Source organism: Hordeum vulgare, chromosome 7H, assembly GCF_904849725.1.
Source record: "Hordeum vulgare subsp. vulgare chromosome 7H, MorexV3_pseudomolecules_assembly, whole genome shotgun sequence".
NCBI lineage: Eukaryota > Viridiplantae > Streptophyta > Magnoliopsida > Poales > Poaceae > Hordeum > Hordeum vulgare.
In genome coordinates, this window is record NC_058524.1 from 568,920,836 (window position 1) to 568,939,690 (window position 18,855).

The window sequence follows — 18,855 nt, forward strand, 5'->3', positions numbered from 1 at the left end:
CGCTCAAGCATTGGCATGATGGAGGTAAAGCCCTGAACAATCAGTTTAGGAGGCGATTGTTAGCATAAACTTCAGTTCAGGTTTAGTGTCTATGTGTCAAAAAGTTTTAGTTTCGTTAGTCCTAGAGTTTTTCTTTTCCTCAAAAATAAGCCCGAGTTGTGCCTCGATTCAGTTGCATTTTCTGTGGCGCCTTGACCCGATCGTGGGATGGCAGGAGTGCATGGTCAAGGCACCATGATGGGCGATGCAAGGGGCCGCTGGGATGGCGGCATCCACTACCCAATCATGGCCTGAATTTCCGTTGTAATCTGTCGCAAAAGTTTGAATAAAGAGAGAACAGAGAGCAGAAAGGCTGCAGTAGTTCGCAACGCAAAAACCCTCTTCAGTCTCGCTCGTTTTCATCCTCTCTCACCCTCCGGCGATCACCGGAGTTAGTCTTGGGTGGGGCCGTCTGATAGTCCGAGCAGCTCCAGGCGCTTCACGCCCCTTCAGCCCCCCACCACTTCTCTCATGCCTCCTCTACCTGTTCCTATTGGTATTATCGATCATGGATGGCTGCTCATTCTCACACGCGGTGTCGTCGTGGATGCGTACATCCGAATCTCAGGTGTGTGTCGCACATGAGAGGAAGCACGAGGGATGTGGCGACGACAACAGTGGAAGCGATGTCCACCGTTGTCGTGTGCGCACGCTGGTTAATCCGGACGACCAACTCCTTCGCGATAGTCCTCTCTTCTACTTTCTATTAACTAATAAGAACATATGCTCCTTGAACTTGACTTTGCCTATGACACTGATGTGAGTCATATATCATTGGGTTTAATACATACGCTACAGTGGCTCGTAAATCCATTGATGTGAAGCATAGAAACTCCAAGCCAACCTAAGGTTTCATCTCATCAAATCCTACCTTATTTTCCCTCCCTAAGCTTTGTCCTCAGGGTTTAGTTGGGCCTGCCTCTTGTGGTAGGCATGTTTCTCCTAGCTTGTTGATTTGATAACAATTTGGTGGTCTCTTGAGTTGGTACTATTGTACCAGGTGTTTCTAGTGGGTTGGTGGAGGTTGAGATGGCTTTTTATAGGCCATGTGGTGCACCCTCGGGCTGACATGTGTGTGGCTGACTCAGCTGCCCCTTGTTGAGTGAGCTATGTACTTGGGCATCTTATTGTGGACCATTTGTTGTGCTATTGACTAAAACTGCTTGGTGATTTCATGTGCTCTTTGATGTTGACCCCTTAAGCCGTTGGGTGGTTAATTTCTTGGGAACTTGTCTCTGGTCGGCTCGCTTGATGTATATCTCTAGTTTGGGTTTATTTTGGATGCTAGAGAGTGGCTTTAACTATTGTCACTTGACAATAGACTAACTATAGTGTTGGTGATCAATTAGTGACACTAAATACTAACGCGAGGGCTTTAGGTAATCATGGGGCTAGTGCTGGTTTGTTGATCTCGTCTTGATCTTGTGGCCTTGTTGGATTTGTTCTATGGGCTTTTGCTGGTTTTGCTACAGTGTCCTTTTGTCATTGCCAATGTTCACTTGGCTTGTTGTGGTTGGTTGGTCTACGTTTGATTTATGTTTCTTAGTTGCTGGTTAGACTCTCCATTTGGCTAGTTGTTGATTTTTTGGCCAAGTTCCTCCTTAATTTAGAGTTTAACTACAATGTCAATATCCAAAGTATTAGCTCCAAATAGTTATGCACTTTCCAGAAATGGATATGCTAGTTTCCTAAAATAACTAATTATTTTCTTAATGATTATTTTATAGGTTTTACAAATGAAGAGGATCAACAAAACCTTTGAAGAGTAGATAGGATTAGGTATAAAAATAAATAGTTCAGTAGTTTAGGGTTTTATTTTCTTCTCAAGTTTGTGTAATCATCAATATTTGTAATTGTATTCTATTCAACAAAGTTTCTTTATTCATTTGTAATATTACTTTATGCAATCATTAAATTATTAATAAAATTTGAATTTCATTATTGAATTGCCATTAATTCAAATGCATTCCCAATTCATATTTGAATTATAATATTTGCACGTAAGTCCTCCATATTACTCTTAATTACATTTTGAACCCAAAACTCTAAATGGGTCCGGCTAGGCACGACCCGAAAGCACCCAACTAAATGAGAACGACCCGGCTAGGCACGCTCACCACACAAGCCGTGTCGAGCGCATGTTGTCTTCCCAGACCCACGCACAACACTACTGTTAAATGCGTCGATCCATCGACACATTTAGCCATCATCCCACCTAATATCTAGACTATTATGATGTCTATTAGACTATAAAAAATAAAAAAAATAAAAACTAAATGTGGCGTGTCGGGCCGACATGGGTGCCCAGACTCCAGGCTCAGGCATGACCCTAGCAGGGAGAGCAACTAGCTGAGGAGCACTCCATCGAAAGCCTCCCAAAGATCACTCCCACGCATCACCAATTGTCGCGTTCTCAGGTATCGTCATATGTCATGCTCTGAGCGTTCCCTTTGGATTTTATTTTATTTTATTTTTTATTTTATTACACTATTTTTGGCTTTTTAGATTGATTTTTTCCGTTTTGTTGGTGTTTCGGTTTTACACCGATCTTTCTTAGCTTTTTGACGAAAAAAATCATTTTTTTTTGCAACAGAAAACACGTTTTCTGTTTTTTTATGAGACGCACGGTTCTGCTTTTGCGAGAGGCATGATCGTGCCTCTGGGAAAGGGGTTCATGAGAGGTATGGTTTTACTTTCGCGAGAGGCACGATTGTGCCTTTCGAAAAGGGGAAAATGTGTTTTCTGTTTATTTTTTTGCAAGAGACACGATTTTGCTTTCGCAAGATGCACGGTTTTGCCTTCGCGAGAGGCACGACTAAGAAAGGGAAAAACACGTTTTTTGAAAGAAAAAAATCGGGAGAGGCACGATTTTGTTTTCGTAAGAGGAATGGTTTTGCCTTCACGAGAGGCACGGCCGTGCCTCTTAGAAACAAAAAAAAGGTGATTTTTTTTTCTTTTTTCTATCGGGAGATGCACGTTTTTTTGTTTGGTTTTTTCATGGAAAAAAGTTCATCAAAATATGTTAACATGGGATCTATTTTTAAAGATCTCGATGCGAGGAATCCAAAGGTGAAAACAGATTATGATTTGGACGCATGGTTTAAAAGATAAAAGGAAAAATCTAACTAACAGCGCCGCATCTCGGTATTACCGTGCAGCCGCTCCGCAAGCATGCAATATGTTCTCTTCATAATGCATGCATGCATGCAATGATTCATCTCTAAATGACCGAAATTTAAAAACTTTTATCTCTTAAACCGTTAATTCGACCGATGATCCGTTTTTGCTATTGACTTTGTTTCGACGAAATCTTCAAAACTAGATCCCATGTCGATATGTTTTGATAACTTCTTTTTACTCGTACTTACCACATTTGTTTCACTTATTTGTCATATTAGTAAATACTTACTTGTCTGATAAAAAATAACTTAATTGTCATTTTTTTTTTGAAAATTGCATATAAATATGACATCTCGACATAATCATACTAACAAATACAAACAACTTTTTATAGGCGATTACGCGCGAAAATATGACAACTCAACATATTTAAAACCGATGACCATAAGAAATCTTTTTTGATCATCGTTTGTAATATGTCAACTCGGCATTGTTAAACTAACAAGCACACAAAATAGTTTTCTGGCAAAGTTATATGTAAATACGACAAGTTAGCATATTTAAATTGACAAACACAACCTATTACATGCTTTTTTATATCATGCATAATAAAAACTGCTACAAGGCTTTATACGAAACAATATTAAAAAGTGGCAATCAAGTTATTTTTCTCACACAAGTAAGTGGTTAATAATATGATAAGTGAGGTAAAAAAATGTGACAAGTATGAATCAAAAATAATAACTGTCATAACATGTCGACATGGGATCTAGTTTCGAAGAACTCGTCGCGAGAAAGTCAATGGTGAAAACAGATCATCGATTGACTTTACGGTTTTGTAGATAAAACCTTTTGAATTTCAAACATCAAAGAGAATTGTTGCGTTGTATGCTTTTTTCTTGCCCTACCAGTCTGTCATTGCATGTTGCTCTTTTTGTACTTCTTGCAATGAATGCGTGCACAGAATTTATGTTCATGCATGTGGCTACTTTTCGTGGCAATTAGGCATGCATGTGGCTACTTTTCGTGACAATTAGACATGCATGTGGCTATTTTTCATGACAATTAGGCAATTAGCAGACGTGGTACAGCCGCCGCACCGGAAGACATAGGTGTGGCGCCGCTGTGTAGTCGTGTCCAAGATAAAATATTTTAAAAATACGAATCTACGAAAAAATAAAAACAATTCAGGTTACAACAAGTGACACATATATAGTGCACCACTTGTCGCAACCGAAGAAGGTGGGAGTGATTTTTGAAAGATGTAAATTACTAATTAATGAGTACTCTTTTCAAAGATCAATCTCATCTTCTTATGTTACAACAAGTGACACACAAGTCGGGCACGCATGCTAACAGGCTGGCCTGCCAGGCATGGCCCAGTTGGCAAGGTTTGGGCTCATTGCCACCCCAGCGAGTGAACTCGCCTAGCCGGAAAGAAGCTCGGCCCCGTGGCCCCGCCTGGGCCCGCGCCAAATCCTCCCCTGCCTCCCTATCGCCGCACGCAATCAATCCCTCTCCGTTCCTCCTTCCCGCTCGTCTCGGCTAGCGCGTGCCTCGCTCCCCTGTCCACAGATTCCACACCCGCGCCGTACGCCATGCCGCAGCTGAGCCTGAGCACCAACGTGCCGGTGGACGCCGTCGTAGCCGCCGACATCCTCAGGGATTGCTCCAGGGCGCTCGCCAGGATCATCGGCAAGCCAGAATCCGTAGGCCCCGACCCCTAAACCACCCCCTTCCCCGGCGCGCGCTCCGCCTGCTCGACGGAATGCCTCCGGGCTCAGAGTGCGTTGCGTTGCTGACCCGCTACCCCTTGTGGCGCAGTACGTGACGGTGTCGATCGACGGGTCGGTGCCGACGTCGTTCGCCGGGAGCGAGGAGCCCGCGGCGTACGGGGAGATCATGTCCATCGGCGGCCTCGGCCCCGGCGTCAACGGCAAGCTCAGCGCCGCCCTCGCCGACATCCTCGAGGCCAAGCTCTCCATCAGCCCCAGCAGGTTCTACGTCAAGTTCGACGATGTCCAGGTACGCACGCACATTGATCCTCCTCCGCACCCCCACCCCACAACCCTACTCACACCGTCACTCGATCTTCTTTTTCATCGTTTTGGCGCTGCAGGGGTACAATGTGGGCTTCAACGGAACCACGTTCTAAGACAAACCCATCAGAAGAAAGATGTTGGCGACAGTAGTGAACCAGTACCGTACCATGCCCCATTGTGTATCATCTGCATCTTGGATTTTCGTCAGTTCATATTTCTCGCATATCTGAACTAGTACTAGTGCTGTGATTTTAAGTCATCCGAATGCAAGCTCTGCTTTTGTTTGCTTATTTCTTCAGTTACATAGAAGCACAAAGTGAAAACAATCCAACCACTCCAGTTGAGTGACTGAGAGTTCAGAATTCTTCAGATAAATTCTTTCCCAAACAGGACTAATAACCTTGACCACCATAGTATCAGCACATTCACAGCGTGTACATCAGCATATGGTGGTACTGCATTCAGTGGCGGAGGCAGAAATTTTATGGAGCCTGGGCAAGTTAAGACTAAGTGCATAATAATCACACAAAATTTAATTTTGAAGTGAGCTAATATATCAATATCCAAATAAAGTTGAGACATAACAACAAAAGATACATATTCAGCTTTGCAAGAATAGAAATGGTCAGATGAAACATACCGACAATGCACTACAAAAAATCACGAGGCAAATGCCCTTTCCGAGAGCTAATTGCAGTAAATGTTCGAATAATATCCTTATCATCAACTGACTTGAATAACTCCCGCTCGGTGTAACAGATCATCAAGTCATTCAACCATTCATGTTTGGCACTGGAATACTATTAGTGATAGTCCTTCCTGCTTTCCTTGAATGACCACGAACTGGTATTACTTCATCCATGTTTGGCACTGGAATACTATTAGCAACACAAAATTCTTGAACATCACACAATAAATCATCCCAACCACTCTCTCTTAATGTTGCCAGCCGAGCTTTGACATCATCCACTAATTCCATGGCAAGCACAATATTAATATCTTTTCTTTGCAAGACTTTTGAGAGCTCATTTGTGATGCCAAACAACTTCAACATAAGCTTTAGAATGAAAGCAAATTTAAAACTCTCCATTTTTTCTATCAAACCTGCTGCTTGAGATGGCCCACGTCCATGTTCATCAACCGTACTAAGCACCTGTAACACGGAGGACCACATTTGATTCAAACGAAGCAAGGTAGTATGATGGGAACCCCATCTAGTATCACCTGGTCTAGCAAGAGTAGATGATTGGTGCAAGCCTCTTCCTGTCGATATCTCACCACTGTCAAGTCTATGCAGAATATCTTGGTGTTGTGCTTCTGCCAATTCATCCCTTCTCTTGCAAGATGAACTTGTTGTTGTCACAATTGCAAGAGGATACTCACAAATTTGTTTTCTCTTTCCTGGATCACGCTCAATATCATTTGGATTAAATTCAATGGCAATGTTAGGAGCCGGTTGCACGCCATTCCCATTTTCAGTGCTTCCTCTATTAACTAAGAACCTCCTCATTTCTGAAATTTAAGGACAAAGTTTGAAATTAGTTGTTAAACAAGTAAATAAGAAATGATTACAACAAGTGCAAATTCATAGTATACGTAACTACTTGCATCAAAGAAATAATGCATTCTAAGTAAGCAACTAGAAGTACTAATCAGATTCACAACTAAGTACTTCTAGTGACTTAGTTCTACTACAGATTGAATACATGTACGTGAGATGAGATGGTGAGAAAATCATACGGGGACCAAAACTTTAGGAGTAGAGGTCATGACCTGAAAAGAAACACGGAGTGATTTGCAATCTATTTTCTCTTCCCATCTACTGTCGTACAGTTAGCTGGGGCAAGAGCTCTCCTTCCAATTAATTCTGCAAGAACAAATTCTGACGCAGATTAGTTACTTAGTTTCCTAGCCGGCTAATCCTAATTCTGATGGAGATTAGTTACTTAGTTTCTTACCAAACCGAAGCCAAACTATCGAAGACGTGAGAACTCAGAAGTGAGAAGGGATGACTGAACAAGTACACTGCCCAGGCCGTCGGGCGCCTCACCCTCACGTCCGCTCGCCGCCGCCGCCCACTGGGCCTTGCGTTTGGTCGTCGACTCGTCGCCAGCCGCCCGTGAGCAAACGAAACGACGGGGGAGTTCGCGATCGATCTGAGCGAGCCAGCGAGGGATTCCCAGGCGCGTGTATTCTGTATATGGGGCTATCGGCCTCGCTGCTGACCGGGCTACTGCGTGCTTCATTGGGGTGGGCTGTTGTGGCCCATTTTTTTTTTGCCCGGGTAAGCAAAGCCATTGAACGGTAATTGGCCCTCATAATACCGATCCATCACCCTAGGGTTTCCTGCGCTCGTGCGACGGCGACCTAGGGTTTCTGGACTTCGTTGAGATCTCGATCGCGGTCGATTTCTCTGGTTTCTCCCATTATTCCACCCACTGTCGACTCCTCTCTCTGCCTGCCGCCACTCCTTGTCACTCCATTGCCTGGATTCGGGGCGATCACGGGGTTCTCTCGTAGAACTGCCCGCCCTTGGTCTTCGGTTGTGGGTTGGCGATCATGGCGACGGGTTGCAAGGATAAGGGTCCGATCAGGGATGGGGTGGTGATGGTTAATGTGCCCGTCACTGGGACGGATGGTGCCACGGACTTTCTCAGATCTGTGGCGGAGAACAAGGGCGCCGTTGGCGCAGGCGATCGTGCTGAATCTTCGGCGACGGGTGCCGGAGTGGAGAATCTCATGGCCCGCTTGCGTCTTACAACGGCGGAGTCCACGGCGGTGATCATTGATGTTGATGATCTAGAGTTGGTTGATCCCAACCGGGCTTTTGTTGGCAAGGTTCTGTCTCCGAATGTTCTGCACATTGAGACGATCAGGTCCGTGATGAGGCCGGCATGGGGTAACCCTAGAGGTTTGAATTTCAATCTAGCGGGGGACAATCTGTTCGTCGTTGAATTCGGATCACATGCTGATCGTGATAGAGTTATGGAGGGTTCACCGTGGAGAGTAGGTAAACATGCAGTATTGCTCAAGTTCTTTGATGCTGATATATCCCCTGTGGATGTCGTTTTTGATCGCTTGGCCATTTGGGCGCGGATCACCAAGTTGCCGACGAGGCTCATGAGAGCTGCTCGGGGTATTGAGATTGCTAAGCCCATTGGTAATGTTATCAAGGTTGAGGCTGATGATTTGGGTCGTTGTTGGGGACCGTATATGCGAATCCGAGTGGAGGTGGATGTCCAGAAGCCCCTCCTTCGTTGTGTCACTGTGATCTCGAGTAGACTGCAGTCCAGTGCTACCTATGAGGTTAAATATGAACGTCTTCCACTATATTGTTTCTCATGTGGTTTGTTGGGCCATTCTGCTCTGGGGTGTGCTAACCCAGCTGACCGTGATGAGAATGGGGATCTCCCATACTCGGCCAAACGGCTTTCTGTGGATGATGGGCTGAAGGCGTCTGGAGGATCACATTCGGGGTCATTTGCATCACCTGGGAATAGCCATGTTCCTGGTTCATGTGGCTCCGCTGGCTCGTCGGCTAGAGGAGGGCGAGATGGAGGAAGAGGGGCAGGCAAAGGACAGCGGGATGCTCAGGAAGTGTCTTCTTCCCAGAGGGGAGGGATTGGAAGAGGCCGGGGCAGGGCTACTCGGGGTCGGGGGAGAGGGATGGTGGAATGCAGTGATCTACTACTCACCAAACCGACGAAGAATACAGTGGGTCTTAAGAGGAAAGCACCCAAAGTTCAACCTACAGCACCACTACTTCTGGAGGACAACCCGGAGCGGGCGGTCGTCTTGGTTGGTACCTCTGCATCTGCTCTTGGGGGAGAAGAGGATGATACGTGCAATGATTCAAACAAGAAGCTACAGACTACTATAGATGGATCGACGGATCAGGCGGCGACTGCATCGCAGTCCCGCCAGACGCAATGAGTATCTCTTGCTGGAACTGTCGTGGGTTAGGGTCTGACGCGACAGTGGGGGAACTTCGCTGGTTAGTGAAGAAGTACAGACCCGGTATCCTGTTCTTGTCTGAGACGAAGATGCGGGATGCCAGAGCTAGGAATTTCATGTGGTCTTTGGGCTACACGGGGTCCTATGCTGTCAGTTGTGAGGGCCGGAGTAGCGGCCTTGCGCTATTTTGGAAGCTGCCTTTCATACTGTCTCTACAGGGAGCTAATTCACACTTCATCGATGTGATGATCTCTTCTGCTGAGTCCGTGGTCTGGCGTGCTACCTTTGTGTATGGGGAACCAAGAAGAGAGTTGCGTCATTTCTTCTGGGACACTCTCGCTCGGCTGCGTCGGGAGTGGAATGGCCCATGGTTATGTTGTGGAGATTTTAATGAAGTGCTACTCCAGGAGGAACATTTTGGCTCCTTAGACAGGTCGGAGGTTCAAATGGACCTATTTCGGAATTGTCTGCAGATTTGCAACCTTACTGATCTTGGCTATGTGGGTCCGAAGTTCACATGGTCCAATAAACAAGATGCTCAGTGTAATGTTCGGGTTCGTCTTGATCGTGGTGTGGCGAATGTCGCCTTTTTCCGAGCTGTTTTCGGAGTGTTCAGTGCAGAATGTGATTACTTCTTCATCGGACCACTATGCTCTCCATCTCATCCTCACAAGATCTCCGGTGGGGGGGGGGAGGGGCCTCCAGTTCAGCAGGGGTTTCGGTATGAAGCTGCTTGGCGGCGTGCTGATGATTATCATGCTGTCGTTCATGCTACTTGGGATTGCCACAGGGTGGATGCAAATCCCATCCATTCGGCCTGGACAAACTTAAATCAAGTGGCGGGAAAGTTGAAGGTTTGGAGCCGAGCGTCTTTTGGGTCCGTTAGCCGTGAGATCAAACGTTTGGAACGGGCCTTGTTCTATCTACGACGAGATCCTAGGTCGGGGAGTAATTTGCACGAGGAGAAGCAGTTGGAGCGCCAGGTGTGCGAGTTGTTTGAACGTGAAGAAATTATGGCCAGGCAGCGTTCGCGGGTGGAGTGGCTTCGTGCAGGTGATCGAAATACAGCTTTCTTCCATTCCAAGGCTACTTCTCGCAAGCGAACCAACCGGATATTGGCACTGTCGCGGGAAGATGGTTCGGTCTGTACAAGCCCAACAGAAATCAAAGGTATGGTTCACAATTGGTGTGAGAATCTGTTCACTGCTGAACCCATTGCTTCCATGGACGCTGTCTTGGAGGCCATTCCGGCATGAGTGGATGATGCAATGAATGCTGACCTGTGCAAAGCTTACTCTAATGAGGAGATCAAGGTGGCGCTGTTTCAAATGGGTCCAACTAAAGCCCCGGGTCCTGATGTCTTCCCATCTATGTTTTACCAGGTTCATTGGGAGCTTCTGAAGGAGATGGTGTGTGATGCAATCCGTAGTTTCCTGGGAGGGGATGCAATCCCCGAGGGGTTCTGTGACTCTGTCATTGTCTTAATTCCCAAGGTGTCTAATGCTAAACACTTGTCTAAATTTAGACCAATAAGTTTGTGTAATGTCCTTTACAAGATTGCCTCCAAGGTTGTTGCTAACAGGTTGAAGCTTGTGTTACCGGATGTTATCTCGGAGTTTCAAAGTGCCTTTGTCGCGGGGAGGATGATCAGGGACAGTGCACTCATTGCTTATGAGTGCTTACATACTATTCGCCGTCAGAATGGTCGACAACCCTTCTTTGCTCTTAAGCTCGACATGATGAAAGCGTATGACCGCATCGAATGGGAGTATCTCCATGCTTGTTTGCTTAAGTTGGGTTTTGCTGATGTTTGGTTAATTCCGTTATGCGGTGTGTTACCTCAGCAAGATATGCAGTCCGGGTGAATGGAGAACTGACGTCTCCAGTGGTTCCTTCGAGGGAGATTCGTCAAGGGGATCATATTAGTCCTTATTTGTTTGTGCTGTGTACGGAAGGGCTATCATGTTTGATGCAGCAGAAGGAGGGGCTTGGTGAGCTACAAGGAATACGCAATGGTCGACAGGGCCCCTCTATTTCTCATCTACTTTTTGCTAATGATAGTATCTTTTTTGCTCGAGGTGATCATAGGACAGTGCAGGCTCTCAAATCGGTCGTCAATTTGTATTGTCAGGCTTCTGGGCAGAAGGTCAATTTACAGAAGTCTTCCATTTTCTTTGGTAATAGCTGTCCTCCAACAATCAAAGCTGATGTGATGCACCAGTTTGAGGTAACAACCGAAGGTATGCAGGATTACTATCTTGGCATGCCCACTGTTGTGGCTCGGGCAGCCACAACATCTTTCAACTTTTTGACTGATCGGGTCTGGCGGAGTGTTACTAGCAATAAAGGTCGGCCGCTTTCTCGAGCTGGAAAGGAGATATGGCTTAAAGCCGTTGTGCAAGCGATCCCCAACTATATCATGAGCTGTTTTCAGGTCCCTGTTACGACATGTGATAAGATGGTTGGCAGTATTGCGGATCATTGGTGGGGATTCGAGGATGGACGTAAAAAAAATGCATTGGAAGTCTTGGGAGTGGTTGTCCTCACCTAAAGCTCTTGGTGGTTTAGGCTTCCGGGACTTTGGGATCTTTAACCAAGCGATGCTGGGGAAACAAGCCTAGAGGTTAGCTACTGATCCCACTTCTTTGTGTGCTCGTGTTCTCAAGGGGCGCTATTACCCGGATGCTGATTTTCTGTCTGCGGGGAAACCAAGATCATCTTCTTTCACTTGGCGCTCTATTCTCTTTGGTCGAAAGTTACTTAAGACTGGTATGAGATGGAATATTGGCAATGGGGAGAACGTCTCTATTATGAGAGATAATTGGATCCCAGGATTCCAACAAGGTACTATCAACTCGTTGTTTCCCATTCCTGATACTGCCAAGGTTCGTTATCTTATGAATGAAGAGGGGACTGCTTGGGAGGAAGACACTGTCAGGGCGTTTTTTCATGGGGCATTAGCTGAGGCTATTCTGTAGCTTCCTATCAGCCGACGGGGGGGGGGGGGGGGGGGGGGTGGATTTCATCTCTTGGCCGCATGATCGTTGTGGCCAGTACACGGTACGTTCTGCCTATAATTTGGCTCGCACGACAAGTTTCTTCTCAACACTTCACACTGCAGGAAGTGGATCAGGCTCGGCCGTGGAGAAGCATTGGAAAAGTCTCTGGTCCATTGTGGCACCTGGCAAAATGAAGGTAGTTCTTTGGCGAATGGTCCATGATTGTTTACCAACTGGACATCAGTTGGTTCATCGTCATATTCCAGCGCATGATCGTTGCATTTTCTGTGGTGACACCGAGCGGGTTGAGCATCTGTTCCTATTCTGCCCATTTGCAAGACGTGTCTCGGATGGAGTTAAGTTGGTATACCCTCTTCATCTTCTCACGAAGGACTTGCACAGTATGAAACAGTGGTTATTCGAGTTCATCAACCGTGAGACGAAGCTTCATTCTACGGTTCTTGCGGTTACTGCTTGGCACATTTGGAAATCCCGTAATGATTGTCGCAATAATGAGGGGCAGCTCAGTGTGTCACGGGTGGTGGCTCGTGTGTTGGCTTATGTTCAGATGATTGTGCAGCATCTCTGGACTAATCCATCAACCCAGGCACAATCGACGGTTAATACCCCACAGCGATGGCCTCTACCTCCCATGGGCTATGTTTGTGTTAACATTGATGCTGCTCTCTTTCCTGACACTCGTCGCATGGGGTGTGGTGTGGTTTTGCGAGATCACTCCGGGGCTTTCATCATGTCTGTGAGCGAAGGTATGTCGGTATTCCCTTCTCCGGAGTTGGCCGAAGCAATGGCTGTTCGTCGGGGTTTAATGGTAGCTCAGAGCAGGAGTGTTCATCGGATTATTTTGGCGTCGGACTGCCTCTCATTGATTCAGCGCATCTCCTCTCCCGGGATGGATCGTTCCCCGTTCGGAACGGTGATAGCGGATATCAGATCGATGGCGTCAAATTTCCAGACTTGTACGTTTCAAATTCATCGTCGTAATTTCAACGTGGTCGCACATAAATTGGCTCGGAATGCCGAGCCGTCATCTTGTAATATTTCTGTTGGTGTTATTCCGAGCTTGATTCGGGACGAACTTTGTAATGACATTACTTGATCAATAAAGACCATATTATCTTAAAAAAAATACCGATCCATCACAACCGTCCCGGACGAGGGAGCCCGGGCAACTGCCGAGGGTGGCTGGTCGGTGCCTCTGTCACTGACTGCATTGCAGATTGCAGGGGGGGCTCAGAGTTCATACATTTTAAGCCAAACAGGAAACACCATACAAACTACAATTTTCTAGCTCTTGAAGAAACAAGGCAAATTTGAAGGTAGAAGTAAACATGGTCACTTAATAGTTTAGACCCCCATATATAGGGCGGATTCTAAAATTACAACTTACAGAGGGAAAAGAGAAGATTACAACTTACACAGGCTTCTTCATAACCCAATTCTTAATAAACCGGATTCCTCTTCTACAACACAGTAGTTCATATACATAGAGCAGCGTCTAGAATTACAACTTACAATCAGGGGAAAAAAGAAGATTACAACTTACACAAGCTTCTTCATTACCGAAGTCTTAATAAACTGAACTCCGCTTCTACAATACAGTAGTCCATATATACTACCAAGTACTGACCCACAGCTAGAGAAATCCATACGCCGTTTATTGTGCACATATTTACTTAATCAGGTCGCTCGACGGCATTACGATAATTGCATTAAAGATTTAAACCAAGAACGAACATGTGAAGACCCTGGTGTGGCACACTGCTGTCACATGTTCATTCCTGCTTGTCACATATTCACCATCCTGGCGGCCTCGGGGTGATACTGGAGCATCTCCTGCCACAACATTTCCCGGATCATATCTGTGCCAATGTTTTCATCTATGTCAAGATCGATGGGCACCTGAGCAGGAGGGTTTGCGCTGGGATCATACAGTGGGGACATGTAGGGGTGCTCCAGAGCCTGGGTGACACTGATCCTTTTGGAAGGGTCGAAGACAAGCATCTTCTGCAACAGATCAATGGCAAGAGGATGCGCTTGCGGGTACATGCTACTGAGGGGAATCCCTGGGGTGTATGGAAGGGATTTAATGTACTTGCGTGCTTTTGAGTTGTCAATGAATGCGAGGTCAGCTTCGCTCATGGTGCCAAGAACATTGACTATAAGCTTAAGCTGATTAAGGCACTCGGTTCCTGGAAAGATCGGCTTGCGGCCAAGTAGCTCAGCAAAGATGCAGCCAACAGACCAGACATCTATGGATGTGCCATAGTTGTCGCAGCAGAGCAGCAACTCGGGAGCTCTATACCAGCGGGTGACAACATATTCAGTCATAAACTGACCTTTAGTGTTATTTGTGCGAGCCAGACCAAAGTCACAGATCTTCAGGTCACAGTTTGCATTGACCAGAAGGTTCCCAGGCTTCAGGTCTCTATGGAGTATCCCTGCTGAATGAAGGTACTTCAGTCCTCGGAGCAGCTACAGTCAAGAATAATGGTGGCATCTTAGACAATCAATTGATTGACAAATATGAGAGAATAAAGATCAGCAGAAAATGGCAAGATGACATGGTAACAAACAAGAGTAATTTGTAAGACAAGTATTTAAGTATCGGTCCAATACAAGATGCTCAAGTTCAGTTTGTACATAGCCTTGCTCAAATAATTTACAGAGGTTCAAGTTATAGGTTCATGCAAATACCATGTGCATATCTGCTTTGTATTAGGTTGCTTTTAAGAAATACACTTCCAGGGCACAAGCACCATTGAGGAATGAGGAGCAGCTATAGAAGCTACTAGCAGACATATTCAAACTGACATGTGCTTCTTCCATAAATTAGCAGACCATTCTTTGGCAACTCAACTAGTTGAAACTCAACAACTTTAGATAGATCATGCACTTAATGCAAATTAGTAAGAACAATAAAAATAACATTATCTTGGCATACACCTGAGGTGTGAACAGATTAACTTATTATGGCAGAATGGTGAACAGATGAAGGACTAGATGGAATTCAAAGGTAAGAATGAAAAACAGAGCCGACACATACCTGAAAAAGGAAATACTGGCAGTGGTCATTGGACAGCGGCTGAGACGACTTGACAATCTGATGCAGATCCGTGTCCATGAGCTCGGAGACCAAGTAGACATCCTTGAAGCTCCTCCTATGTATCGGCATCATTATATCCTTCAAAGCAATGACATTCTCGTGGCGCAGGTGCCGGAGGAGCTTCAGCTCGCGCAGCGTCCTTAACGCATCCACACGGTTGTCAAAGACGTTGTTTATCTTTTTGATGGCGACCTTCTCATTGGTCTCCTGGTTGATGGAGGAGCAAACTATCCCGTAGGCTCCCCTCCCGATGGGCTTGATGGGCACGTACTTGGTGTCGATCTCGAACATGGTCTGCCACATGGTGTAGTAGTGCTTGCCATGGTTTCCGATGCCGTTCGGAGGATCCACCATCATCGCCATTTTCTAGGGAGAAGAAGGAAACACAGATTAAGTTGTACTTATAATTGAGAATAATGGAAGCATGGCAATGGAAAAGTTTACTAGGTTAGGGTGCCAATTTAATTTTGGTGAGCTTGACTTTTTTTTCCCCCATGGTAATAACAGTATATGTTTCCATCCCACACACAATTCATCATCCCCCCATAACACAAGCGTCTAACACGGCGCGAGCAATGCTCTTAAGCCTTCATCCATTTCAAACTTTGCCATGTCTTATGAGCTTGACCTTTTCCATGGCACTACTACTAGCAGCCTGAGTTTCCACCCCCACGATTTTATCCTCAACCTACCACCAGTGCCAGTGTAACACTGTTTGTCTGACTGACCAAGTCCCCAGTGGTGTCTTCTGAAACTGAATCAGAGACACCCTCCGTCCCCAAGCCCAGCGGCCAGCGCAGCACAAACCGTAGCTGGGCGCTGCAATCCGGCGCCGAATTGGCCGCATTTCAACGCAGCTCCTCCCGCCCGCGGCGACCGGAACCGGAGGCGGCCCAATTCGCCGCCGCTACGCCTCACGAAGGCCGCAGGAGGAAAAGGAAAAGAAAAGAAAATGAGGGAGGAGAGAAGCTCATCCGCCCCGTGCGCGGGCGGGATGGATCGCTCACCTCGGGACGCAGCAGCGGCGGCGTCGTCGGCGGCGGATCTGGAGAAGCAGAGCACGTCCGGGAGCGGCGGGGGAGGGAGGGGATGAGGGATACGAAGGCAGAGGCAAAGGCGGAGAGCGACCGAGCAGGAAGGCTTTTTTATTCCGGGGGAAGGAACGTACGTACGTACGTAGCTCCACTGGGGCTTGGACTTGGGGGAGTGGTGGTGGTGGGATTGTGATGAGGAGGAAGATGGCGACCGGTGCCGCTCAGGGACAGCGAAGGGGCACTGGCACTGGCAGGCAGCTAGCGATGGAACACGCGGCAGCCCGAGGAAGATGATGAGAAGGAGATCCTGTGGCCGCCCTATATATGCCCGCGGCGGCCCGCCCACATGGCCGGCCCCTTCGGGACACATGGCCATTGCCGCTCCTCGGGACCGGGATCGAGACCGATCGTCCATCCTTCCGGTCCGGGTAAGCCGCCCGCCGGCTTTCCGGCAACGGCTCGCACGTGAACGCCCCCCGCGTAGCGTGCGGCGCTGCAGCGACGGCTCGTGAAACATCCGGGGCGCGTGGACGTCGTCGGGCGGGGCCACGAGGGCGCGCCGGGGTTCGGGCGGGAGAGGGGAACGTGGGCCGTTTGCCCGATCGGTGCAGCGGTTGGGTTGCTTCGCCGGCGCGCGCGCCTTTCCTCCCCCCGTTGACCCGTCAGGCAGGCGGGGCGTACGGTACGGACGAGCGACGCGGGGGGCTGCCATGGCTGATGGTTTCGCCGCGTGATGCGAGTTGGGCGGGTTTAGCATGCATGGTGATTAGTTAGTGGTTACGCTTACGCCAGGTCAGTTGTTAGTGCTTACGTTTAGGCTGCGTGTGGTAGCAAAGTTTTGTGAGAACCCGCGTGATGCGAGTTGGGCGGGTTTAGGCCCTGCTTCGGATGTCTTTTTTTTTGCCAAATACACTTGTAAAAATAATACACACTTCTATTGATTGGTTTAGTTTTCAGCTGATTTTATACTATGACCGATATAATACATCTGTAAAATATTACACTTGTAAAAATAAAACGGCATTCCAAGCAGGGCCTTAGCATGCATTGTTCTGATCCCCCAAGGTTGAGAACCCGGAGAGCATATCCCAATTTAGACCTGTCAGCTTGTGCAACGTCCTCTACAAAATCATCTCGAAGGTTCTGGCGGCTCGGCTGAAGAGCTTGCTGCCTGAGATCATATCCCCAAACCAAAGTGCATTTGTCCCGGGCAGGCTGATCACCGATAACTTCTTGGTGGCTTTCGAATCCTATCATGCTATTAAAAAGAAGTTGTCTGGGTATGGTAATTGTGCAGTCAAGCTAGACATGCACAAAGCTTATGATCGGGTGGTGTGGCAGTTTTTAGCACGAATGATGATCAGGCTGGGTTTCTCTCAGGATTGGGTGGATCTCATCGTGGAATGTGTTTCCTCGGTGCAATACCAGGTGCGTATCAATAATGAATTATCAGACGTCTTTGTTCCAACGAGGGGTCTTCGGCAAGGAGATCCCTTGTCCCCCTATCTATTCCTGTTATGCGTCGAGGGTCTGTCAGCTCTGTTATCGCATGAGGAGCAGGCGGGTAATATAACAGGTGTGAGGGTGTGTCGGGCCGCGCCACCTGTGTCACATCTTCTATTCGCATATGATTCCCTCATTTTGATGAGAGCAGATCAGGCCCATGCGACCTGCTTACGTCAAGTTCTTCAGGATTACTGCGCAGCCTCGGGACAACTGGTGAGCGAGGCCAAGTCGGCAATCTTCTTCAGTCCGTGTACTCCAGCCCAGATACGAGCGGAGGTTTGCACCACACTTAACATTATGGCCGAGGCTGTTTCAGACAAGTATCTTGGGCTTCCACCTATTGTGGGGGTAGATAGATCTGGCTGCTTTCAACATCTGGTGGAAAGGGTATTAAGCAGAATTAGAGGCTGGAAAGAGAAACTTCTATCGGTAGGAGGACGTGAGATTCTTCTCAAAGCTGTGATCCAGGCTATTCCTTCTTATGCCATGTCCGTTTTCAAGCTACCGAAGGAAATCTGCAATGATATAACTTCTGGGATGTCTAAATACTGGTGGGGTGATGATGAACAGAAGAAGCATATGCATTGGTTTGCCTGGTGGAAAATGTGTGTGCCTAAGGAGCAAGGAGGTATGGGATTCCGTGATATACACTGCTTCAACCTGGTGTTGCTGGCAAAACAGTCATGGAGACTCTTGTGTGAACCTGACTCTCTCTGTGGCCGTGTGCTTCGAGCTAGGTATTACCCCGACGGTGATCTTCTGAACTGTCAGCTGAAGAAGAGGAGTTCATACACGTGGCAGAGTATATGGCATGGCCTCCAAACTTTCAAAAAAGGTATCATATGGCGAGTAGGGGATGGATCTTCAATTAACATCTGGAATGATCCGTGGATATCAAGCAGCCCGAACAAGCGTATCTTAACGCCGAGGAACAATATTGTGCTTACAAAAGTTTCGGAACTTATTGATGTGGAGAGTAGATCATGGGATGAGGAGATGATACGACATGTGTTTTGGCCAGTGGACGCCGAACGTAT

At 47.1% G+C, this 18,855-nt stretch overlaps 2 protein-coding genes across 2 annotated transcripts; one reads left to right on the forward strand and one right to left on the reverse strand.

Annotated features, from left to right (window-relative positions):
* Positions 1-4,651: 4,651 nt before the first annotated feature.
* Positions 4,652-5,491, forward strand: LOC123408541 (macrophage migration inhibitory factor homolog). Its single transcript, XM_045101627.1, has 3 exons — positions 4,652-4,868; positions 4,984-5,184; positions 5,279-5,491. The coding sequence occupies exons 1-3, from the start codon at positions 4,758-4,760 to the stop codon at positions 5,312-5,314; spliced, it is 348 nt and encodes a 115-aa protein (XP_044957562.1). The 5' UTR covers positions 4,652-4,757; the 3' UTR covers positions 5,315-5,491.
* Positions 5,492-13,484: 7,993 nt separating this feature from the next.
* On the reverse strand, positions 13,485-16,559 carry LOC123408056 (mitogen-activated protein kinase 4). The gene is made up of 3 exons (XM_045101265.1): positions 16,286-16,559; positions 15,219-15,644; positions 13,485-14,647 (listed from the first exon to the last, which is right to left on the reverse strand). The coding sequence occupies exons 2-3, from the start codon at positions 15,639-15,641 to the stop codon at positions 13,961-13,963; spliced, it is 1,110 nt and encodes a 369-aa protein (XP_044957200.1). The 5' UTR covers positions 15,642-15,644; positions 16,286-16,559; the 3' UTR covers positions 13,485-13,960.
* Between the last annotated feature and the right edge of the window lie 2,296 nt (positions 16,560-18,855).

Bases quoted from the DNA above. Each gene is read 5' to 3' on its own strand.
- LOC123408541 (XM_045101627.1), top strand. From the start codon at position 4,758: ATGCCGCAGCTGAGCCTGAGCACCAACGTGCCGGTGGACGCCGTCGTA. The intron at 4,869-4,983 runs GTAGGCCCCGAC...CTTGTGGCGCAG, and splicing joins TCATCGGCAAGCCAGAATCC to TACGTGACGGTGTCGATCGA. The intron at 5,185-5,278 runs GTACGCACGCAC...TTGGCGCTGCAG, and splicing joins TCAAGTTCGACGATGTCCAG to GGGTACAATGTGGGCTTCAA.
- LOC123408056 (XM_045101265.1), bottom strand. From the start codon at position 15,641: ATGGCGATGATGGTGGATCCTCCGAACGGCATCGGAAACCATGGCAAG. The intron at 14,648-15,218 runs GTATGTGTCGGC...TCTTGACTGTAG, and splicing joins GCCAGTATTTCCTTTTTCAG to CTGCTCCGAGGACTGAAGTA.